This window comes from Lemur catta, chromosome 3 (genome assembly GCF_020740605.2).
Source record: "Lemur catta isolate mLemCat1 chromosome 3, mLemCat1.pri, whole genome shotgun sequence".
Lineage (NCBI taxonomy): Eukaryota > Metazoa > Chordata > Mammalia > Primates > Lemuridae > Lemur > Lemur catta.
Window position 1 is genome coordinate 9404312 of NC_059130.1, and position 25777 is coordinate 9430088.

General features: G+C 39.8%; 1 protein-coding gene across 12 annotated transcripts in view; it reads left to right on the forward strand.

Moving 5' to 3' along the window:
* NTNG1 (netrin G1) overlaps positions 1-25777 on the forward strand; it is a 320109-nt gene that overhangs the window by 276911 nt on the left and 17421 nt on the right. For 6 of the 12 annotated variants that reach the window (XM_045546662.1, XM_045546660.1, XM_045546658.1 and 3 more), the window contains one exon: positions 10-144. The exons of the other annotated variants lie outside the window; for them this stretch is intronic. In XM_045546662.1, coding sequence (XP_045402618.1) covers positions 10-144 — 135 coding nt within the window. The remainder of the gene's footprint in view (positions 1-9; positions 145-25777) is intronic. 12 annotated transcript variants of the gene reach the window in all.

The following is a 25777-nucleotide window of genomic DNA, read 5'->3' on the forward strand; positions in this document are numbered from 1 at the left end:
TCTCTACAGAGTGTTATTGTAACCCTTTGGGCTCAATCCATGATCGTTGTAATGGCTCAGGATTTTGTGAGTGTAAGACTGGAACGACAGGGCCTAAGTGTGATGAGTGTCTGCCGGGAAATTCCTGGCACTACGGCTGTCAACGTAAGTAACTCTGCGAGCTGCCCTCTGCCTGCTGTAGCATGGCCGATCCTGCTTGTCTAGGCCGGGGCCTGCAGCTTCTCAGAGCAGAAAAAGACCCAAACTGCTGACAATCTTTAAAAGCTACTTAATGCCCCGGGCTATGTGTGGGAGAGCAATCCATCAGCTGTCCAGCCGACTTCTTCGAAGCCCCATCTCCATCCCCTGTGGTAGCTGGAGCAACTCATATTGAAATATTGTATGGAGATCCGTGGACCTGACCAGACCATAAATTAAGTGGCCCAATAGGGACCCAGCTTGGGAGCCCTCACCGCAGAACGAAGGGTGATGTGTATGTGGTTAATATATTTCTTGCAGTGAAAGCTACCCTGGAGCTCCAGAGTTCATAAATTAAATGATATCTACATAACTCATTACCACCCTTGCTATCACACCCATCACTGAGTCTTAACCAAAAACCTAAAGGTAATAAATCTAAGGGATATTTAAATGCCGGGGTAAAATAAATAACAAAAATCAATATTGATTTTAAGCCTCTGAGGTTAGGCACCATGCAGGGAGCCTTAGACAAATGCCATTTGGTTCAGCCTCATTTCTCCGGAGATTATCAAGTCTTCTTCAAAGCTCGGCAAGCCAGGTGGCATGTCAGTGGGTACAGGGAACATAAATTTTCAAAATCAGGGCAGAAGCTTCCTTCTGTCACTCATAACCTTTTCTGCCTTTAAATTCTGCACCATCCGTACATAGTTAGCTTACTGATATTAAAGAACCACACACCATATCCTCTGTAGCAGCACAGTCCAATAGAAAATAATACAACCCACATATGTAATTTTAAGTGTTTTGTTACTCACATTAAAAACGTAAAAAGAAATAGAAGAAATTGATTTTAACAATCTACTTTATATACCCCAAAATATTATCATTTCAACATATAATTAATAACAAAATTATCGAGGAGATATTTTCCATTTTCTCATACTCCATTTGAAGTCAGATGTGTGTTTTATGCTTACAGAACATCTCAATTAGGGCTGGCCATATTGCAGGGCTTAGTAGCCACATGAGTCTACCATATTGAACAGCACAGCCTTAGAGGATTTTTGCTTGCTTTTCGCTTGAAAAAAAAGTCAGCATGCAGGGACATCTAAAGCCAATTACTACAGAAAACCATAAATTATTTCTACACTATAATAATAATAATTTCTCTATATTCTATGTAATAAATTATATAAGGTAAACTCCACAAAAACTAGATCCAATTTCTACATAAATTGCTATGGAAAATTATAGAATGTTCTATCTGCTACTTATGAAATATGTAGTTATCTGGCAGCTACCACTTCTATGTAATGTAAAGGCAAAGTGAAATGCCATGGGCAGCAATGAACTGTGGCAACAAGCTGAAAGTTTGTCATTGAGCGGGTCAAGTTTAGGAAGGAATCCGGGAATTGGGAGCTGAGGCCTCCAGCCTTGCTGGAGAGGAACATTGAAAGGCATTCAAATAGTCAGAAGTCGGGCAGCACACCTGCACATAAGCTCTGGATGAGGCCATGGTTTAAAAGTCCTACATGCCTCAGTTTCCCAGAAAGCACTAGTCCTTAGGGGTCCCGGTGAGTTGGTGGATCCCAGGAACCATGAGAGGAGCCAGGGCTCGGAGGGCAGCTATCAGTCCTGGAGCAGCTGGACATCGAGGCCCAGGGAGGACATCAGACAGGAGAAGGGAAGGAGGAATAGGCAGCGGAAGGCTCGAAACCGGCACCAAGAGTAAAGGCATAAAGAATAAGCAGACTTTCTAATTAAGACACACTTATCAAAGAGAAAGTCTCATGTAAAGTTCCTGATGCCGCAGGACCTAATGATCAGGTTCCTGGGGTGTAATCAGGGTAAAACTCTGGAGAGGAAAATAAATGAATGCTACCTTGTGTAAATGTATCCCAAAAAGGTCCTAACCCAATTTTTCTATATTAATTATTGGAGTATTGGACAAAGACATAATGCCACCAAAATAATTTTCTCTCTGGAATGAGAAGGCTGGATTTAAGCCTGACCCTACCACCTAAGGGCTGTGCTGTGCAACGTACCAATCACAGAAGCCTCTGTGCTCCAGCACCTCCAGCACTTCACATACTTGTCATGTGGATCGCTGAGACGGGAGGAAATGCGTTTATTCTTTTGAGCGTGTACTGAGTACCTACTATGACTTAGGCATTGGGCTAATAGGAGGATGAAAAGAGACAGCAGTGTGACATGTGGATGCAGAGGTCACCGTCTGGTGTGAGAGGCTGGCATGTGACCCCACAATTATGATAGAAGGTAATCAGAACTACAGGAGAGGGACAGACCGGCTATTTGTTGGTAAAGCCCAGATGGCAAGCAGGGCTTCCCAGTGACACGTGAGTTAGGTACTAAAGGATTTGTAGGAGCTTTCCAGGATAGAACTCCTGGGTAAAGGTGATTGAGCTAACACACTATGTTCCGGAAATATCAAATAGTTTTAATATGACTGGGGTATAAGGGTGTGTGTGTGTGTGTGTGTGTGTGTGTGTGTGTGTGTGTGTGTGTGTGTGTGTTGGGCACTTGGGAGAAAGGGACAATGTCAAGGCAGCAAGAACCAGGAACTAGGTTATACGGTTTCCTGAATTCCAAGCTAAGGAGTTTTACATTTTAAGGGAGGAAAGTGAGAACCGGCACGTGGAGAAGATGTGAGATCCTTCATATGGCTTTAAGCAGAGGAATGAAAGGATCAAATTTGTTTTTAGAACGTTTATTCCCGCTACTTAGTAAGGAAAGGATTAGAATGGGTTGAGATAAGATTTGCCATATAAACTTAACATATTTCAAACACAGCTTTGAGCATACAAGAGCGTTTTTCTCACTCTAAATTCTTTCCTTCTCTCAGACCTGCCCACATCGGGCTGGGATTGTATGTTAAAATACTGAAATTCTTCTGTCAGTTAGCAATGAAAAGATTTCAAGGAGGCCCGGCAGAATCAAAATTTGTGTTGAGCTTGCCTAATAGAAGAATGAGACATTGAAAAGAAAGAGAAGATTATTTAAAAATGTATATATGACCCTTTTGAAATCAAAGGAGAGCCAATAGCCCAAGTCCCAGAACATAAAGCTGACCCTTCTAAAGAGGAAGCAGCATCCTACGCTTCACGTAACATAAGAAGGGTTAACATATATTGGGAAATAATGAAACGCTTGTTACCACACCAAAGACTGGACATAGAGGACATTCATGACTTTTTAGTTTGGAAGAGTGGAAATAGTCACTTGTAGAACTGATGAGGCCTGTGAGGAGTTACGTTGTCTTCCTAGAGGATGTATGTGAGATGCATTGGAATCCCGTAGTGTTTATTAAGGGCACCAGTGGTTACCTGGCTTTGTATAACTTGTGTGAATACTAATGGTACTTTCAGAAGAATTCCTAGTCTGCATATTTGAATTAAAGTCAAAAGATTTTGTGACAAGTTAAATGTTATGATTTTGGAAGATAGCAGAGCTGTAGGAAGCCAAGAGCTAAGCACACGTGGCGAGGGGGAGATAGACTCAGTTGCTGGACCACGGCTGACAATATCAGAATATGGATTTGGGAAGAGTCGGCACATACGTGACCAAGAACAGGCAATGCATGTTTAGTAGGAGGCTCAGTGGCCTGATCAAGAAGATTTTTAATTACATTTGAGAGGAATATAGGGGAAATGCTCTGATAAGACTGTCAAACCAGGTACGGCAGCAAACCACAGAGTCTGGAAAAAAAAAAAAAAGGCAATAGTTATTTTCACCAGAAGAATAAGAGAAAGTTTGGGGAACTAAATTTTATGGCCTAGATGTATCCTCTCCCAGAGAATGCACAATCACTGTGTTCCTTTTCTACTGACCTTGTAACAGGTTCCCACAAATTTAGTGGCTTACAACAACACAATTTATTGTCTTATGGTTCTGTAGTTAGACATCATTGGGGTCTCACTGGGAGGCCCTTCTGCAGGCTCTCGGGGAGAATCTGTTTCCTTGCCTTTTCTGACTTCTGGAAGCCGCCTGCATTCCTTTGCTCATGGCTCCCCTTCTCCCGCCTGCAAAGCCAGGAACTTTACATCTCTCTGATTTTATTCCGCCATCACGTCTTTTCTCTGACTGTAGCTGGGAAGAGGTTTCCACTTTTAAGGACCCATGCGAATAAATGGGCCCACAAAGATAATCCAGGATACTATCTCCTTCTCAAGTTCCTTAATGCGATCACTTCTGTAAAGTCTCTTATGCCATGTAAGGTATCAGGTTCTGGGGATTAGGATGTGGACATCTTTGAGGACCCATTGTATTCTGCCTACCACAATAACCATCAAGAATGTCAACTTTTATTGCCAGGAATAAATATGCAGGTATCATGGAGATGGAATGAAATTCATGCTTGGAATAAAGACATGCAAGGGTAAAGCATATTCAAAAGAAATACATAAAAGGATTAGAAAAGAACAATGTATATCAAGAAGGTGTAGATGTACATCATGCATTAGAAGGTAGAGACAGTGAAATGTTTTTCAGTGAAGACCAAAAACAGCATAGAAAATGTATTGTCAGAACATATTATAGAACACTGGACCATAGAGGATACATTGTCCAGAGGGAAATTAGAAAATTCAGATGCTCTATCTTCCAAAATGGAAAAATTCAATTATCAAGATTTTCGCTAAAATTGTTTACTTGCGTTGATGAGAATGTCTTCATCCTAGGGAAGACAGAGTCACGTAAGGGAGTAAATGCTATTAAAAACCTAAGGGACATTGCCCCAGACCCTTAAAAAAATTCAAAATATTCTTGGAGAAAAAGGGTAGAATGTAAGAACTCTTTACAAATGAGTGTGGTAATGGGTAATGACAGCTTCCCCAGGTTCTGGAAAAGTTCAGATAGAAGCTGAATGGCCTCCTATGAGTGATACTTTCTGGAGAATTGCCTTAAATGGAAAGTCAGGTGAAAAGCCTTTAGACTTTAGCCTTCAACTTTCCAGCTTGGACTTCAGACCAAGCTCACGGGACAGAGGGAAGGTATCATGAAGGTGCCCACCTCAATTTTTATTAAGAACCACAGTTTGGCTACTCATCTGTCTTCTAAACTCTAACCTTTCTTTACCCCCAGATCTCAGATGCTCATACTTCTCACTAGCCATGTTCTCAGTCCTCACTGCTGGTTTCCGAAAGTCAGAAACTAAAGACATATAACTCCTTTTATTCTCAGGATTCTTCTCCTACTATAGGTCAGAGGGGGTTTTCTTTCTTCTTCTTCTTCTTCTTTTTTTTTTTGTTGGTATGAGATTAACTTCTACAGGCCTGACAACTTGTGATCATGAAGGTATTAAGATGATGTTTTCAATTGCTTCTGTGAGATGAAGATAATACCTCCCTGGACAAATACCTTGAGCCTAACTTGTAATTTTTCAATTGCCTCTAGTTGCTGTCCCTTCCTATTTGCTGTGTTACATTAACATGTCCAGCTCACATTTCACCAGTTGACCTCACATGTTGAATCCGTTGACAGGAAGCATGTCGCTTAAACAAGATGTGTTTGTGATGCTTCAGAGCGTTTGCAGTTGCTAGACGTAAGATTTCACTCATTTGGTTCCTAGATCTCTCTCAGTACAAGTTGGTCTCATCAATAAAACGAATGGCATCACTGAATCCAAGTTTTTAATTTCCTTGATAGCAACTTGAACAACGGTTTGCTAAGTGCCACACACCTAAAGGTGATGAAAAATAAATCCTCGGAGAAGGGCACTCAGTGTTAACCATTGTACAACTCCTAAGGGTGGGAAGAAAGTGCTCTTTAAACAGAACCAGTAGGAGCCTCCCAGAGGCAATTTAAAAAGGAAAATATTAGGCAGACAGAAGATAGAAAGCAGCAATTTGTAGGCATTACAAATATGCTGGGTAGTTCTCCTGGGGGCGAAAAGGCTCATCTTGTCAGCTACAAGAGCAAACCCCACGGTTGCCCCCAGTTGTGAAATTTCTTTTGAGTCAGCGGAAGATGCCACACCACTCAGTCATGCTAAGAGCCATCGCTTCCTGTTGCAGTTCTTATTTTCCTTTGATTCTTCACATAACTTTCGTTCGGGATTGTCAGAAAAATCCCATGGACGTCTAATACATCAGGGACCCGATGCTACCCGTGAGTGACAGGGAGTGGGTCAGGGCTCACTCTGTGGAAAGGGCTTTAACTCTTTACGCTCTGATGGCTCCATTCAGAGCAACCGTAAGAGGCGAATACTGATGGGGCCGGCTTGAAAGCAGTGAGTTGTTCACAGTGCCCTCCACAGTGGGCTCGTATCCTACACACATTCAGAATCCACAGCTCCTGAATCGCTGATGCTCAGCCTAGGACACATACAGCTAGTGGAGGTACCAGACAGCAATTCCAGGCACCTGCTGGCATTCTGAGGCTTGCCTACCGTTTAGCTACCCTGTGCTCGGCTCAGAGAGAGGCCTCAGCTGTGACCTGGAGGGGCAACTTTCCCTGTTTACTTGGAAACCAATGAGAATTTCCCTTTTATTTGAAGAGAATATTGAGAATGACAACTATGCCCAAATTCTACCATATCACAGCCCAGAACCATCCAGGCTTAACGGTGACAGGTATGCGAGATGCTGGTCCTCACAGAGAAATGCAGGCACACTTTTATCTGCTAATAACCCAGAATCAAAGTATAGTCCTATCTGATAATACGATGATCAGGAGGCCAAGTGGAAATATAATAGATGAAGCTCTTTCCTTACTTTAGACAGTACATAAACGGTGTTTCACCAGGAGCAGTTCTTCACACACTAATGAGTGTACATCTGTGTGTGTGTGTGTGTGAGTGTGTGTGTGTGTGTGTGTGTGTGAGAAAGAGAATCTCAAGATATTCTAAAGCTGCACATATAAAGAACATGTCTAAGTGTGAAACTCAGCCTAATTGCAAAAGGGCCACCCCACTTGAAACTTGGAGAAAATTTTCATTTAAGCAAAGGGCCAGTCCTCACCTACCATCAGAGCAGAATCCTGGGTTAGAGGAGTCACAGGTAGACCACAGTGGGAAGATTCTTGAAATCTAAATTCTAGGAGTCAACACAGCAAGGTGAAAAAAAGTCTTAGATTTGGAGCCAGGGGTCTTGATTCTAGATTCTGATCGTAACTGCTACTACCTCTCCAAGGAATGTTTAGTGGACTAACTCGGCCTTCTCTGTGCACCTCCTTCTGTGAAAGCCTAGAGAGGGCTTGGATAGTCTAAGCCTCCTCCTTGGTCTGAAATTCTACCACCCTGAACTCTCACAAATGGTCTGATCCATTTGCATATGGACCAATTTCTGAGAAATCATAATTATTATTTTAAAATAATAAAAATTATTTATTGAGCCCCTTCTGTGTGTCAGGAACATGTATGTGTTATGTCATCCCACAGGAATGGTAAGATTATTTTCCTCATTTTATAGATGGCAAAACTGAGATTTAAGGAGGATAATTCCATCAACTCAAATGCCTGATAGGTGGACACACCAGTTACTAGTGAATATTTATTGTTAGTCAAATTTGCTGTGGCATTTTATAGGATTTTGTCACTTTTACTTTGCAGATGGAGACAGAAGCTTTGATGATTTATTCCAGGGGTTGGCAAATTTTTTTCTATAAAGGGCCAGATGGTAACTATTTTAGGCTCTGTGGGCCATACAGTCTCTGTCATAACTACTCAGCTCTGCCGTTAGAGCAGGAAATTAGCCATAGGCAACACTTAAATGAATGAGTGCCTGTGTCCCAATAAAACTTTTTTTATGGACACTGAAATTTAAATTTCATATAATTTTCACATGTCAAGAAACCTTCTTTTGATTTTGTTCAGTCATTTAACCAATGTAAAAACCATTCTCAGTTCTTAGGCCATAATAAATAGGAAGCAGGCTGGATTTGGCCTGCAGACCATAGTGTGATTTATTCCAAACTCACACCGCAGTTAGAAGGAAAGAGAGAACCTTTTAAATAAAGAACATGAAGCAGGAGGCAAGAGAGAACATAAGAAAAAAAAAAGGCATTTCATTAAAATGTGTCCTCTGTCTTGACATAGAGATCACAGGGAGTTGATCTATCGGGTTCATATTTACAAGGCCCTAATTGACCTTAAGAAAAATGTTAGGATTCCCAGAAACACGAAGGCTTTGACCATATAATTTCGAGGACAAGATCACAGACATAGTCAGTGTCAACTGTTTAAAGGCTTGAAGAGCCGGCCGAGCCAATTTAGTATCAATTTAGTATAATCAGCAGCTAATGAAAGAGAAGTCAGGGTGGCCATAACATGATCAGGATTGCTCGTGTTGGTGTGAGGAATCATTCTGTTGAATTCTGCAGAAACCACCCGTCACCTTGAATATCAGCAAAAAGCTCCACTAAGAGACAATTACAGCAATCACATCGGGCTACAACAGCAAGGGCAGAGGGAAAAAAAATACATACACGACATGTTGCGAATGCAAGTTTTTACCATTGCCTTTAATACTGGAGGTAATTATTCTGAATAAAGTGCATGTCAGTGCTGCGAACCCCCACCCTTTCTGCCCAGTTCTCTCATGAGTGCGACTGAGCCCATGGAACCCAGGACATTCTGGATTACCCACAGGAATAAATGTTATGGCCCATCCTGGTTAAATGCATATATGTTTTTCATCCCATCTTTGCAAAATGTTCTGTTTTTATAAATCACAGTCAGCCTTCGGTTATCCATTGCTGCAAGGCAGGGAGAAAAGGCCTGCATAAATGTAGACCAATTAATTATCTTGATGTAAATTGCAATGAAGTTGGATTTCATCTTGAACAGGCGCATACTGTATACACACAGAAATTCATACCCACACACAGTTCATCTGCTCTGCATCCAACCTCACTCTCTGGCTCATCCTTGCAGTTAGCAGTCGGGATCATCCAAACATCGTTGGATGTTCCTTTTAAAACAAAATCGTGTCCTAATATGTATTTTTAACAACATTCTTTCCTCTATTCTACAAAAGTATAGGATTAAAATTATATATTGTAGTTATATTTTCTAAACTACTACTCTTTGGGGGAAATGGGCATGAATCTCAGAGACAAAACGCTACAAAAATGATGAAGTATTGTTGTAATTATTTTTAAGAATTACATTCAGACCTCTTTTTAGTTAGTATTGTTGACAATATGAACTTAGTCTGTATGTTAATCCATATCCTTTATCATGAAAATCAATAATATGGATAACTACATTGTTCACATGGATTGTGAACACAAAAAGACGAAGTTTGGGAGTTTCCAGGAGGGCTTGTTACCAGGATAATTTGGCAATTTATTAGTGATGTAACGTCAGAGCCCACAGTCACTGCATTCTCTGTGTTGCTGCTGGCTCAGCTTTTACTAGTGCCCACATGGAAGTTATTTGGATGTACTATTAAGTATTTCCTAAGATATTCACCCCTGTTCTTTCCAATTAAACTAAAAATTAAAGTTGCTGATATTGCAACAAAGATGCTAAACTACATATAGACATAATGAATGAATTCCGTCTAATTAAATCAGGCCTTGAAATTTCTGAAGTGACGATTTTACTAAAGACACTCCGGAGTCTTGGGATGGAGGAGTTTGGGCTTCATCTGATAGAAACATTTAATAAAATATGATTAAATCAACCGTGTTCAATACATTTCTTCATATACAGCAATGAGATCAGATCATACTCTACAGGAAAACTGCCTTTGTTTCATCTTTTGTTACTAAACTCAATTTAACCAAGGTGAGAGCTTCTTGACAGAGTCTTGCTAAATCTTGTGAGTTTTCCTCCCTGGCAAGCTGGCTGGCTATCGACTTGCCCAAATCATTCACTTTTTCATTGAATCATTCATTCACTTATTTATCATTCATTAATTCACACAATCATTCGTTTAACGAACACCGAAGTCCTAGTATGTGCCAGGAATTGTGCTAAATTTTGGCACCAAAAGATACATAAAATGTGATTCCTGCCCTTCGAAGGCTGGAAGTTCAAGAGAGGTCTCAAGTCTAACAGTACCTTCCTCTTGTCAGAATCTGAGAAAATTGACTTACAGGACCATTTTTTCTAGCTTGCTTTTCTAATCATAGGTATCTCTGACCTATAAACCTTAGAATTTTACATATGACTTGGAACCTTAGAAATACTCTAGGTTAGCCACTCATTTTAAGTCATAGATTAGCTCTTATTAGTATGTAACAATGACAGTGGGCACTATTTATTAAGTGCTTACCATGTGCCAGGCACTATGCCAAGCCATTTACAGTCTTGTTTAATCTGCATAAACCCCATCAGCAGTTATCCCCATTTTATAGGTAAATGAACTGAGGCTTAGAGAAGCTTATGTAACCTGCACAAAGTCATGTAGATCCTTGCAGTTTAACAGCGTGATCCTTCATCCAGTAGCATCAATATCACTTGGGAATTTGTTAGAAATGCAGAATCTCAGGCCCACCCCCAGATTTACAGATCTGCATTTAACAAGACCTCCAGGTGATTCATGTGCACATGAAAGTTTGAGAAACAGAGGACTAGATAATAAGTGAGGATTTTAACCTAGACTGGGCTGACTCCTATGCCCAAAGTTTTTTGTTGTTCTGGTGGTGGTGGTGGTTTTTTATCACTTTGTGTTCACGAGTAATGTTGGCTGGTGAGTCAAGGGCATACATATACCCTGGAAAAATTCATATAAGGGGCAGGAACTCATATAGTATCTCACCTCATCAGTTTTTATGTATTCTACAAATCCAAATCATATTAAAATAAGAAAAATCATGAAAACTTAAACAAGTAGCCTATTTGTTTTCTTTCATCCATACAATTTAAAAGTGGTTAATATTTGATAGGTTAATAATAAATATTTTAATATGGTATATTGCATTTGGTTATGAATATATCAAAAGGAAATACAAAGTGAGCTCCAAAGTATAAACTTTTATTGGGCACATGAAAAAGAACATAAAATTTGATGGCAATTACCATTTAATCTATTCATGTTTGGAAACGTATTGAAAGAGAAACTCATAACTCAGTTAATTGTTATGAATTATTAATTGCTTGTTTGAAGAGCGATGAGCAGAACCGCACTTGTTGAAAAACTTTCTTTCACAGTGGCTCTAATCTTTGTGTCATTGGTTTTATGAGAACAAAAGGGAAAGAATGACAGCAAAATTCCAATCATCCAAAACTAGGAAGTGACAAGACAGTGAACATCTCAGTGAGTATATAAAGGTTAATTGAGATTGAAATGAAATAGTTATCCCTGGCTCCACTCCAGCACAGTTAAGTGTGATTCTCTGGGGGCGGGCCCCAGGCATCTGTATTTGACAAAACTCTGTAGGTGGTTATAATATGTAGCCAGGATCTAGTACTACCTATTTAGTAATTACACATTCTCAGAGAGAGAGTTAATCCAGCCATGAATTGACTCAGGATGTTCAGAACCCCAAGTGAGATGCAAGCTGGCCTCCAGTTCTCTCCTCCGAGTTAAGAGATTCAGGTACTAATGCCAAGAGCATTGCAGAGTGGGCAGCTTTATAAAGACACGTTCCCGAGATGGTCTGTGATTTCTGGAGCAAAAAGGCTAAGATCAAGAATATATTTGGATTTAAAACTACCTGATTTGAATAGCCCCTTCTCTCTCAAAAATCAATGTTATGAGCTTCTTCTCCTGGATAACAAAACAAACCTTCAAAAAGTGGGAGCTTTTTTTGTTCACTAAATCCAGGGATTTACGGTTTAGTGTCAGCAGCGTTACTGCTTTATAATTGATTTTTCTGAAAAGAACCGAAAACTTAAGCCACCTTAATTTCCTTTATCTTGACACACATGATTAGCATTGGTCTGAAATATATTTTACCAGGTTCCCAATTACCATTTTTTAAAATCAACTTCCTCGTTGCATACATGTCTTTATGAAATATTTCTAAGACTGGGAGAAAGCAAGTATGTGTAAAGCACAAAATATGGCTGCATCATTCTGGTTGATAGCTTTATCCTCTTTCGTCAAAAACCCCTGTTTATGTTCAGTTATGTTTTTAAAAATGAACTGAACTATTCAAACACATTAACATTTGTACATTTTTTAAATCTTGGTATAAAGAACATTATGGCTAATGACAGAATTTTAAAGATAACAAAACAAAATATAATATTTTCAACCGAGGCTAATGTCCCTAAATTCTTGCAGAATCAACTAACAGTACATGTCTGTTATTGTTGCACACTCAAATAGTCAGCACCACAAAAAAAATTGAGGCCTCACTTAGCCTCAATTTGCTCATGTAAAATGGAGATAAGAGTTGGACCCATTCCATTCTCTGTGATAATTAAATAACACAATGAATTAAAATGTATAGCCCAGTTTCTGTTGCAGAGTAGGGGCACACAGTAAGATAATAAAACTATAAGTGATGTGGTAGTTGCCCTCAAAGTTTCATCGAAAATGGTGGGGACTGGCTTAACCATTTAAAAAAGCAATGAAGTTACAAACAAATGACGTGGTAAAATGAAAGCTATGGTCGTCATGGCTTCCTCCAGAAAAAAGGAAGGCTAAAAAAAATGTATGCAATTTAATACCTATTATGTCTTTTCTGTGGTTATTTCAAATAGTAATTGCCATCTGTAAATGCAAAATTTATGTTAAGATTTTTGTCTAAATTCAGTGCCGTTTAGTTTTACAGTTTCCAAATAGGAAAATAAAGCTCTTTGTGATAAACTTCTATCCATTAAATTCACCCTAACCTTAGCAGAAATTCTTCATCAATTTTAGGATCATCCTAAATCCTGAAAATTACCCTGTAATACTAAAATGCCTGCTTGCTAGACAGGTGTTGAATGATGGTGACCCCCAAACAGAACAAAAACTAGACTGAGTTTTCCACTTGCACATAAACCAATTTCTCAGGAGCGATAATTGGACAGTTACAATCCATTGAGTCACCATCAGACCTATTGGATACTTAACTATTTTCAGCTTGGTGACTATTGACACCCTCAGGGGTTTATATGTTAGAAATGCATTCAGTTCCCTCATTTTTTTAGAAACTTATCAGGAGACTTTCCACAGGGTTATTTGGCTATTCTTAGCAAGTTCATGCCATGTGCTATTTTACAGCAAAGTTAAGATTTCTCTTCCTATACTAGAAAGATACTCAGATTGAGACTCTAACTTTGAAGGGAATAAGGTTGTTTATTCCTGCAGAAGATTTTTAAAAAATAGCATGATTAACAATTTAACCACATCACACTGCTCTTGAAAAAGTGAGGCTAAATTTTCATAGTGAACCAAAAGGCATTGAGGAACACAGGGTAAGTTAATGCTTACGTAGCCCTAATCCTGTCAACACAAAATGTAAAGAGGAAAAGGAAACATAACCTCCAATGAGTAGGGATAGTGTAAGTGTGACTGTCACTAGCAGCATGCTACATGGGACTCGTTGTCAGGGGTCAGCTTTCTTGGTTTAGTTTGTACATGAAGTGTGCTGTCCCTCTGCACACTGTATTGGTGCATTATTTTATGTTTTGGCATGAATGTACTCATTGTTGCAACTACATGTTGAGTGAAGAATCATCAGGGGAGAAAGTGTAAGAATACTACTTGGAAGGAGCATGGCAGGAGGAGAGACCTTGGGTTGAAGATTCATTAATAACCAAATACTTACTGACTATATGAACCCTGCACAATCATATGTACTGTACAAGATGCAAGACAGGTTTAATACAGCCTGTATCTTTAAGGAGGTTACTAAACTTAAGGAGATTGGAGTAAAACACTTGAAATCATAGAGTGAAACAGAAGATTGCTGTCCACAGTACTTACGGATCTCCTAATGGCTCTGGTTGTAAAAGGAAACTGGAAACCATTCCAGGTCTATTCTAGCCAAGTAGCTCTCTCTTATGCAGTGGCTGGAATCCTGGCTCTGCCACTACTGTGTCTTGTTGAGCAAATTATATATAACCCCTCTGACCTAAGATTTCACTTCTCCCAAAAATGTGATTATATGTCATAGGGCTGGCTGTTAGGGAATTAAATGAAATGCTTGTAAACTACTGAGCATAATACCTGTGTATAATAAGCTCCATAAATTATAGCTATTATCAGTATTACTCTGCTATAATCACAGGCCAGTGGATAACCTTGATGAAGAGCTAGGAAGGATTTGCAACTGTCAATGAGAATCATTAAACCTGTAAATGGAGATCCTGTCATAAATGTTGGTTTTTAAGCAGTATTTGACAAAGCAATTAATTAATTATGTACGTCCATCAGAGGAATGTGGGAAGTCTCTAGTGGTGGACAGAGCCCTTAATATGGATTCCTTAAAGTTCTGAAATTCAGTACCCCTATGGTTTACATATAGTTTAAGTTTGCCCCTGCCAAAATGCATGTTGAAATTTGATCCGCTGTGTGGTGCCGTTGGGAGGTGAAGCCTAGTGGGAGGTGTTTGGGTCATGGGGGTGAATCCCTCATGAATGGCTTAGTGCTGTTCTCTTGGTACTGAATGAGTTCTTGCTCTGGCGAGGCTGGATTTGTCCTTGTAGGAATGGATTAGTTCCCTCCAGAATGTGTTGCTATACAGCAAGGATGCCCCTCAGGTTTTCTCCCTTTGCAAGTGTCTACTTCCCCTTTGACCTTCTCTACCATGTTACAACAAAGCAGAAAAAACCCTCACCAGAATCCAGGGCCATGCGCTTGAACATCCCAGCCTGCAGAACCACGAGCTAAATAAACCTCTTTTCTTTATAAATTACCAATCTCAGGTATTCTCTTATAGCAAAACAAAACAAACCAAGACAAATGGGGAAAGGAAATGTCATAAAATAAGGAGTTGAAAGTCCTTCCTTTACCCGGGAGGTAGCTGACACCCCTGGTCTGCCCCCCCACCCCGCCCCCCAGCCCTACATAGGTGACTAGGTCCCAGAGAGTGCCTGAGGCCCAAACCCGCTCAGGATTCAGGAATACTTCCCTCTAGGTTGTCTGAGTGAGAGTTCGGATCTTCCATGCACTGTGGCTCACTTCCCTGACTCTGGTTCTGTGTCTCAGAACAATGCTCAGCATTAACCATCTGCTTAGTAAAAGAAAGAATTCACTCTTGTGTTCAATTTCAAATTAGGATTTTATTATTTTTAAAACTGGTGCAGTAAACCTCAAGTTTGTTAATAAACCTGGAGGTAAAGGTAGGCTTCTACTTCTCTTTAATCAAGAAGGCAAAGCACTGCCTGTTCCTAGCTCCAAATTTAACATCAGCACAGAAAATAATGTTCCTTTAAAGCCTGGATTTCTGTCTAAAACTTCATCTAGAAACTGACAGTCAAAAGGGACACTGCAAACACATTTCCTTTCAAGAGAAGACAGGAGTTCACTGGGGATCTTTTCTGTCCCTCAGCAGGTACCTAGTTTCTAGCTACAAGAGTATGCATTGCTCACTGAAGAGTGTGTTTGAAAACATGACTGGATATCATGACCAAAGCCCCCCAGGGGGGCTCTTCGGTTCAGCATCAGTCCAATTTTTTTCTTCCTATGTACTTAAGATTTTCCCGCTGACTATGTCTTTCTTTTCAAACTGCCAGGACTTTAATAAACTGAAAAGATAGATACCATGTAGGGAAACTGGCTGGACTCTTACAAACAAATGTACCCGTGTCGTAGACACTTTATAAATTAAATTACATTAAAAATGTTCTAGTAGGCCGGGCGCGGTGGCTCACGCCTGTAATCCTAGCTCTGGGAGGCCGAGGCGGGTGGATCGCTCGAGGTCAGGAGTTCGAGACCAGCCTGAGCAAGAGTGAGACCCCGTCTCTACTAAAAATAGAAAGAAATTATCTGGCCAACTAAAAATATATATACAAAAAAATTAGCCGGGCATGGTGGCTCATGCCTGTAGTCCCAGCTACTCGGGAGGCTGAGGCAGTAGGATCGCTTAAGCCCAGGAGTCTGAGGTTGCTGTGAGCTAGGCTGGTGCCACGGCACTCACTCTAGCCCGGGCAACAAAGTGAGACTCTGTCTCAAAAAAAAAAAAAAAATGTTCTAGTAATTAACACATTGTGGGCCATGAACGTGTTTGGACATTTCACACATATTATTTCATTTATTCTCCCAAAAACCCTGCAAGGAAGTGCTAGTATATTCATTTAATATATGAGGAAGCTGAGACTCAGAGAGTTGAATATGTTTGAGGCAAACAACTAGTAGATGACAGAACTGTTAGGAAACTAAGATAGAGATCTGACTCCTTGCCCCTTATGCCACACAAACTCATTGTGATGAGTCCAAAATAGACCCACTCTGAGCTCAGCCCTCCTTTAGAGCCGGGAGGGTAATAGGAGCTTGCAGACTTCTAATCTTGGACCACAGCCCAGCTACAGGATCAGCTTGCTGGAATCAGTGAGACAGAAACAACCCTCAAAACTCATTAATGGGAGTGTTCATGGACACAGATGATACCACACAACAGAGAAAGAGCCTTCTGGATGAAAACAAGCATCAGCTGACAAGGGTTACCAATTCTTTCTCACTATCACTTTATCATCTGGCAACAGAAGCAAATATTTATTCACTGCCCTCTATGTGCAATGAATTTGTTTCTCAGGATCAACAACTATTCCACCCTTGCACACTTTGAACAAGGAAGTTATACTCGGATTCCCAGCTCATGAGGCCAATGCTTAGATGCATGCAGGCGAGGAACCCTGTCAAAAAGGATAAATACTGTTGAGATGTAGCGCCTGTATATTCACACAGGCCGAGAATGTTAACAGACAGAATGGACCATCAATCTAAGGATTCAAATCAGACAATTCTAGCCAAAAATCCTGTGTCTTTTCACAAAAAAGAAAAATCACTCTGACCAATTCCTCAAACCTGACAAAAATTCAAATAAGTAAACATCAAACTGTGGCCCAATTAGCAGACCCCACGTCACCTCACAAATTCCTTCCGAAGAAGGAAGCGGCATGCATAAATAGCTGTCATTTAGTCTCTGGATCGTATGTAAGAAAAGAGATTACCGTATCCCAACATCATCATCATGGCTGGTACTTTGCATCATCTTACTTAACTTTTACAACATCCTTATAATAGAAGATATTACTCTCCGCATTTTACAGACGAGGACACCAAGGCTTGGAGAGGTCAAACAAATTCTCATGAAATGAGAAGAGAAAGGAATGAGTCTCAAACCCAGCTCTCTTCCCTTCCAGCCCACACCGACATACATTCATCGTTGCAGTGCTGGGCACAGAGCCCTGTGCTGTGGCAGTTCAGTGGGGAGCCTTGTAGAGAAGCCACCGCAAGAAGTGAGGTGGAGTGAGGAAGACCGTTGAACATCAGACACTTACATAATGATTTTTAAAAGCAATAAAAAGTCATTATTCACAGTGTTGTCCAGTTGCCTAGTGTGTTGCTCTTCAGGATCTAATTAACCTGAGTGTTGGGTACCAGAAACAGGAAGGGTCCCATCTTTTCTAAAGCAGCAAGCTTGTCTTCTTCAACCGCTGTGTTAATACTTGTGAAAAGTGATAAATACCTGGCTCACGTTGAGGGCCCCGTGTTTTCAGACAGGCAGGGCAGTTACAAAGTGAGTCTGCTCTGCAGCTCTGCACCGAGCTGGAAAGTCACTGCTGTTGCATGCAGCCGTTTTTGTGAAATGAGGTGACAGCATTGGATAGCATGGCAAGAGCAATACGTGGACGAGCCTTTATTGTGGTAGCAACTTTCATGATGTCATGTCAGTGCTACCTGGTCAGGCTCCCTCTGTTGCCCTGGAGACAAGGAATGGCAAGAATTCTCTTCATCATCACATCATTAGTTGCTGCAGACACACTGTCTCAGCTCCATGTCCTGTGCCTGTCATCCCTTCTGGAAGGGTCTGTGATGAGAAGTAGAGATGGCTCGTTAGAAGTGGCTGCACATGCTGAAAACAGGATTTTTGAAAACATGGGGATATGTCATGGAACAGTCCCTGATGAGGTTTGGAAAGATGCACCCATTTCTAGAAGGGATAAAAATATCTCCCACGCCATAAGACAATACCCCATCATGGTAGGAGGCAGGTCATTTCATTTTAAAAACTGAAAACCATCTTCATGCATAGGGGGATGAGCAATGAAAAAAAAGGCCATGAAACAGAGCAGTCGAAAATATCCTGCAGTTACTTGTGGTTTAAGTGGAGTGAACAGATCTGCTTAGAGTAAGCAGTAAGGCGATAGAGTGACCCACAGGAAGTCTTGACACCCTCCATGGGCTGCTTTGATAAGCCACAGACTTACTTCAATGTAAGGTTTACAGCCTGTAAATTGGGTTTAACAAAACAAAGTCTTCTTATACACCATGTCTATATCCCTACTTTCAAACTTTTGAAGAGAGAGTGGGATTTGGACATAGCATAAGCAAGTTCTCTCTCACTCAGACTGATTTTGGAGTCTGTCGTAGGTCCAACACCTAATCCTGGGCACTCTGATATTGTAGGATCACTCTCATTCAAGTGAAGCAGCCAAGCCTCTCTGAGAGCTCCCACTTGCTTCCTGGGACTCCAAGCTGAATTTTAGAATAGGTTTTGATGTGGCTGCAGATACCACACTGCACTTTGACTCCCAGAGGAGACTGAAGTATTGGGCATCAAGTAGGGAACCCAGGGTTAGCAGTTCCGTTAGATTTCATGTTGATTTACGAATACCTTTGTCTGGCTATGCAATGCAGTACCGTTGCTTACACAGTAAGATGCAAGACTTTAATCCCCAAATTGGATGACATTCGTGCTTTGATGGACCCTTAGCTATCAGAGACTCCACAATAATAAAATCATTCTCCATAAGACCATATTGGAATGCTAGGTCGTAGGTCCACGGAATTACACATTTGGAGTATTGTATCATATAAATCAATGTACAGATGAATTAATAATTCTTCTGCAGAAGTGCCACATACAACACCATCCTCACATGTAAGAAATGGCTTCCTTTTGGTTCTATCATGATTCTAATTACTGGCACATCTAAAGTTGTATTATTTGAAGAAAATACAAATCCCAAACCTCAAACTTGCCTGGCCAATATAATCCTTTTTGTGCTGCATTAGGTGCATACACATAGGATAGTTCCAATCCGTTCTCCTTCATTAGGAAAGCATTCTTAGAGATAAATAAAGGCCAGTAGGTATCACTCAAATTGGAAGGAAATGCCATATACCTATTGCTCAGCTTACTTTCTAGTATGAATTTCTGGTTCTTTTGGTACTAAATCCCCAATCCAATACTTCAACTACAAAGAGCAGCACATAAATGGAAAAGTCTGGAAGCAATCCATTAGAATTCCATTTGCACTTTTCACATTTACCCAGGTGCATGGTGCTGTGCTCAGTGCTATAGATATATAAAGATACAAGCACTACCCCACACGGTAATGTTGATTTTGTTATTATGCTCAATTAATATAGAATTTGGGAATATTGTTTAAAATCATGCTTAATTATAACATACATGTGTCTATCAGATATTCATGCAATGTTCCAAGACAAATAGATTTGGTGTTTGTTTTTTGAGTGATCTAGAAAATGCTATTCATTTTTTTCTTTAATAATTTATTTTTTATTTTTAACAAGAAAATTGCAACATTCTTTTATAAATATCATAGTTTGAATCATACATAAGGCACCAGAATAAATTATTTATATCAGTAGACTTATGAGTTTGTAGTGTGAGGATGTGTTTGCCTTGTAATGTTTTAGAAAATTATGAATCTAATACTTTACCATAATATCTAAGAAGCAGAACATTAATTTTTTGGCATTTTGTGTTATGAGCACTGTAAAGAAATCCTTCTGAAGAGTTTGTTTTAATGTATTTATCCCAGAATTCTTAGTTAGAGATATTAAAAAATAAGCCCATCCTTGGGATGGTATGTTTTTATTCATAATATTAGAAAAAAAGGCTGTTTCCCATTAAAAGTTGATTTCATTTGCTCTAATAGCCCATGTACGGATACATTCAATTCCAACATATTCTCACCTAAAAGTTTGGTAGTGTTATTCATCATATGCTAATGTCAAATATTAAAACACACAGAACAATAAGGAGCTGGTTCAAAATCCTCTTATTTTCAATCTATTAGTCAGATCAATGGGGATGACACATTATGTCCACTGTTAAACCACTCCAGTGGCAATCTTCTAAAATTAGGAACTGCCAATCTGGGGAAAGCAAAAGAACTCTATATCATTTTAAATTTAACTTCAGCCTACTCTGAAGCCATTAGAAGCGATTAAAGGAGATCTCTGGCCATTATATTCGGCCCAGTCGTCTTAAAGTTCAAAAGGTAAAAAGCACTTTTCTACATAAATAAACTGAGAGGCAAAATTATTTGCAATGAAGTTTCAATTTCAGTGAAAATAAAGTAGGTAATTACATTGGCTGTTATTGAGGTCACTGCCTTCATTGACCATCTGGCTTAAAACTAAAAAATAGGTATCATTTGTGACATGGACAGAAATGAGCAAAGTAGCCACTGCTTCCTTTTTAAAGTCCTGCAAATTCAGTTAATTCACATATTAACCATATTCATGAAACAATTACTGAAAAATTAGCCTGATGGCCTTTTTGAAGCTGAACAATTCAGGGGGGAAAAAATGACAAAGAAATATATAGTCTTACCATTAATTGCCATTACCATATTACCATAGTTGCTGTTGCCCATACGACGGGTCCTTGCATAACAGTTTTGCGTGCCAAAACCTGCTGGGCTAAATTTATTATGCCAATTTCTATAGTTTTCCTATATGTGGAATCCTCTTTGTTGGATGTAAATCTTATTTTCAAATTGGAAATTTTATTCCCTGGTAAGGAATACAATTTAATATTCATCTACTTTTGTTCTGCTTCCTACAGTCTCAGAAGGGATCAAACCAGTTTAGGAAGTTGAATGGATGTTGTTTTAAAGTAATTTTCAATGCATATTATTGAGTTTATTTTATTTTTATTATTTTCTTTTCCCTCTGAAAAATGTCATTATTGGATTTTGATATAGCATTGGCTCACACTATCTATTATTACCTGAAGTGTATCAAAGAGAAAAAAGTTAGAGTAGTTCATTGCTTTTCTTCTTTTGTAACTTTGCAAAGATTTATAAGCATACTGTTGAAAAAGAGATATAGACATTGCATTTAATTTGATTTGAGTCTTAAACCCAAGATAACTTTATTCAGATATCCTTTGTGAAACCCAGGTTCCGTTGTGTTTTGTTTTGTTTTCCTAACATAGAGGCCACTAGCTTCAGGTTATGCTATTTATTCAGCCTCAGAATAGGACATACTTTCTGAAGATCCCATTCTCTGCATTCACAGCTGTTAGAGAGTCTTTGAAAATACCCTTGCCAGTATACAGAGATAGATGTCAGCCTAAGGAAAGGAAAGAAAAGGTGGGGGAGGGAACAAGGCAGAAGTAGAAAATAAGAAGTCGCCAACAGGGGGGAAAAAAAAAACAAAAACCTATATTTTCATTTTGGAGTCATTTCTATTCAGTCAAGTCATTTGGAATTATTTGCAGTCAAGATTAATGATTCTTTACAGGTGGGGGCAGGACTTAGCAGCATCAGCACCAGTTTCTCCTGACAAAATCCGTTATGCAGTGATGCTAGCAGGAAGCCAGCAGGGGGGAGTTGGTTAAAACACCTTTGGAATAGAGCACTTTAACCTAGAACGTTGCACAAAGGAGCTGTTCCAATCCGCAGTTCTGGAATGTTAAACCAAAGTGTTCACAGCAGCATTCGAAGATGGTGCCAGCCCGGTACTGCTGGAGCCAAATTATTTGCTTGTGGATTTTCCAGTGGGGGATTTTCTATCACACATCAGTATTCCCCCTCCTCCACACTCAGGGAGTGCAAATGAACTTAGGAAGTAAAAGTACAATGGTGGCTCTTTTTTTTTTTTAATTATTATTTCTCTCTTTGTTCTTTTCCATTTTTTTAGAACATTGAGAGTAGAACACAATTCGCTTTGTCAGGAGAAGAGAACCTTTAAAAACAGTTCTTGGTACAGTGAGTGTGCAGGCTGAGGCCCATTTCATCAGGGGCAGAGTTTCAGGGGCACAGATGGCTGGCCCTGGTTCCTGTCATGAGCTTCATGAAACGCAGCTCACGCCCAGTGCCACGCGACTAAGCCGTGCCCCGCGCAGCGCCATGCTGACAGTTCATGCTTGGGCCATTAGCAGCCTCGTTTACCATGACATCGCCCCTCTGCTCCTTTTCTCAGAAAGAGGTGGGCAGATTTCTGCTCAGCTTTCCTTCTCAGCACTAAGAGATAATATTTTACCAGGCAGGACAGATTTTACACTTTGGAATAACTTTGACAATTAAATCTCAAAAAGAAATCCAATAGTTTCCTATTTAGGAAATGAAATTATTTCTCTGTGGCCCATGGTTTAATATCGATTTCGTACGAATATTTATATTCCCAGCTTCTTAGCTGCACTGCCGAGGAAAAAAGCAGCACTAGGTGAAATAAAAGTTGTAATTATTTGATAGATTCTTTTTTTTTTTTGACAGCAGTACATCCTTCAGCTTTCACTTTTACACCAAACTAGAAATTAGGAGGTAGCTGAGCTGTAGAAACTGATGCTGGGAACTGTCCATCCATCACGAGGAATGATCCTTTCTCTGAGGGGAATTTCCTGCTGGATTGCCAAGTGCATAATATTCCCCTGGAGCGAGGCTGCATAAAACAACACTGCTGTGACACGTCCTATGATACTTAACTCTAGAGGGTCTGGCAGTCCGATGCACTGGGGTGCTAATTGCGTTCTATAGTTATCATCGGGTCTTCAAGCCCAGAAGGTCAGAAGAGTTTATCTAATCCTGGGGTAAAGGAGCAATTAAAATCCATCCCAGCCAGGAGAGCCTCTACAAAAGCCATTATCCCTGCCCTATTTTTAGGCCCTTAAAGGATGGATGCTGGGTGAAACAAGCCACAGAAGCCTTCAATCTATTCAATGAATGTGGATTAAGCATGAATTCTGGGCTAGCCGCCGTTTTAAGAAGACAGACATAGGCCTTGCTCTCCAGGAGCTCATATAGTGGGGGGAGGCAGATGCAAAACAAGAAAAGGAATAACCGGTGGGCAGAGACCACTGTAGACTGCCTCGTCAGCAAAGGCCTCCCTGAGAAGGCAATACTTCAGCTGAGACTCAAGGGATTAGGAAGAGCCCACTGTGGCAAGTTCTGCAGGAAAAGAGTTCCAGGCGGAGGAAATACCTCCTGCAAAAACTAGAAGGCAGGAGGAGCTCAGCGGGTTCAGAAAATAGAAGGAAGCAAATGTGGCTGGAGGGTGGTGGTAAGACGGAGGTGCTCTGAGAGGAGAGGAGAGGCAGACAGGCACCAGATCACCAGTTCTTGAAGGCCAGGACTAAAGGTGTAATTCTATTCCAATGCACTGGCTGAAAAGCAGAGAACTGCCATGATGTTAGGGGTTTAAATTAAAACAATAACTCTGGCTCCTACCCAGACAATGGATTTTAAGGGGGGCAAGAAGGAGAGGGCAAGATCAGAACTAATAAGACTACAGTAGTGCAGGTAAGGGGTATTAGTGGCTTGGACTATGTTGGAAGGAAAGCAGGTAATGAAAATGCATAGATTCAGGACTTGTAGTCTGTGCCTGTCTTTGCAGAGAAACTCAGTATTAAATCTAAATTGTTAGGTGGTCTGCAATAGAAATGTGCTTTTTCTGGTTTTTTTTGCCCTCCCCACCTGGATGCCTTGTAATAATATTTTCTACCAATTTCTGTTTAATGGAGAGAAAACCAGAGGGACAGAAGTCATAGCATTCGCCGCATTCCGGCATTTGGGCCTAGAGCATGGCAGTCAGGCAAAATGGCAAGTGATGACAAGCCCACAGAACACAGTGGGATGCCAAGCTCTGCTCCCTGTGTGACCTTACACAGGTCATTCGCCTTCCTTGAGTCTTGGTTTCGTCAACTATAAAATGGTTAGGATAAAAAGTATGTACCTTGTAAGATTGTTAAGCAAATTAAACTAATCAATGCATGAAAAACACTTAGGATAATGCCTGGTGCAGACCAAGTACTCAATAAATACATATTAGCTTTTGTAATTATTATTCTGGCTTAACTGAACCCCCAAATGTGATTCATTTAATGACATATCAACATGTGGTTTTCCTTTTAGTTACCAAACAGGAAGAGGGACTATGTACAGAATTTTTTTTTTTTAAATATCTCTTATAAGGAGAAGAGGAACTAACATTTAAGAAGTTCTTATTACTTGCCATATGTTTCCTATACAATTAAATCTCATTTAGACCTCTCTATAATCAAAATAATTGCCATTTATTGGTAAGCTTTTTACTTGTTGGTATCTATTTTCGTCTTTAAGACTTCCATACTAGGTAAAAACATGCTCTGCCTGTTTGACAGGTGTGGAAGCCAAGGCTCAGGGAGGTACCATGCCTTCCCAAGGCCCCCAGTTAATGAGTTAAAGAGCCAAGGTGTGACTCTAAATCTGTATGACCCCACAACCCTGGCTATTTCCCGGAAAGAGTGGGGAAAAGGTAAACTATGCCAGGCTATCTCCAGCTGTCTCTTAGATCCATCAGCAAACAAACCAGGAAATTTGATTTCTCCCCTTCCTTTCTCTCATGCCAGTTCAGGTTTTCATTGTACCTTGACTAGTTTCCAATTAGGAATGTTCCCAGCTAGATTCCCAGCCTGGTTAGCATGCATTGATCGTGCATTTTGATGTCATTAGACAAGTACATATCATCAACATGAATTCATGTTCTGCTTCTCAGAAAATTAACTGATGAAGACTGGAAATCACTGTAAATCCTTTACTTTTTCATGTGGTCATCCAATCTTTTCCCATTATTCTTACTTTATTGCTCTTGGCAATACAGTTAAGGATATATTGATGTTAGCATTGTAAACTAAATCAATATCATACGGTTTGTAACTCAGTCATAAAAATTCATTTATCTTGAAATTTGGGATGATGGTTCTTCTCTACTGACTGAATTTTTGTCATAAATTTTCATCTTATCAGTTATGTAATGCTGGAAAAAACAAGACACAATTCCAATCTGTGGTACCTTTGCTTTTTTTCCCACTTGTTCCCAGAAAATGAAATTGATTAATTTAAAATAGCAAATGAATAATCTATATTAATTAAAGTATTTTTTTAGCTATTTAAGCATTAGATCAAAAGAAAGTCTAAGAGTTCTCATCAGAAAATAGTCAAGAACCAAAATATATTTCTGTTTTGCAAGATATTTTAAAAAGAGTTTGCTACCTGATCTATGCAAGACATTTGTATTCTCCGATTATGTCTTCAGGAGTCACTTCCATATGTTTGCTAAATTATAGTTTTTATTCCTTCTTCATACCATTGTTGACCCTAAAAATTGGCAAATGCCCACAATCCAGGAAAACACAATGTATGCATTTTTAGATACATTTTTATTTTGGTGGATTTGGGAGATTTGGGTTATTTTGAAAATATATACTCTTTCCTAGACTATAAAGAAAGGAAGCTGCTGATAACCATTTTCTAAAAATCAAAGCAATTAAGGTAAAGGTTTCAATATTCAAGTTT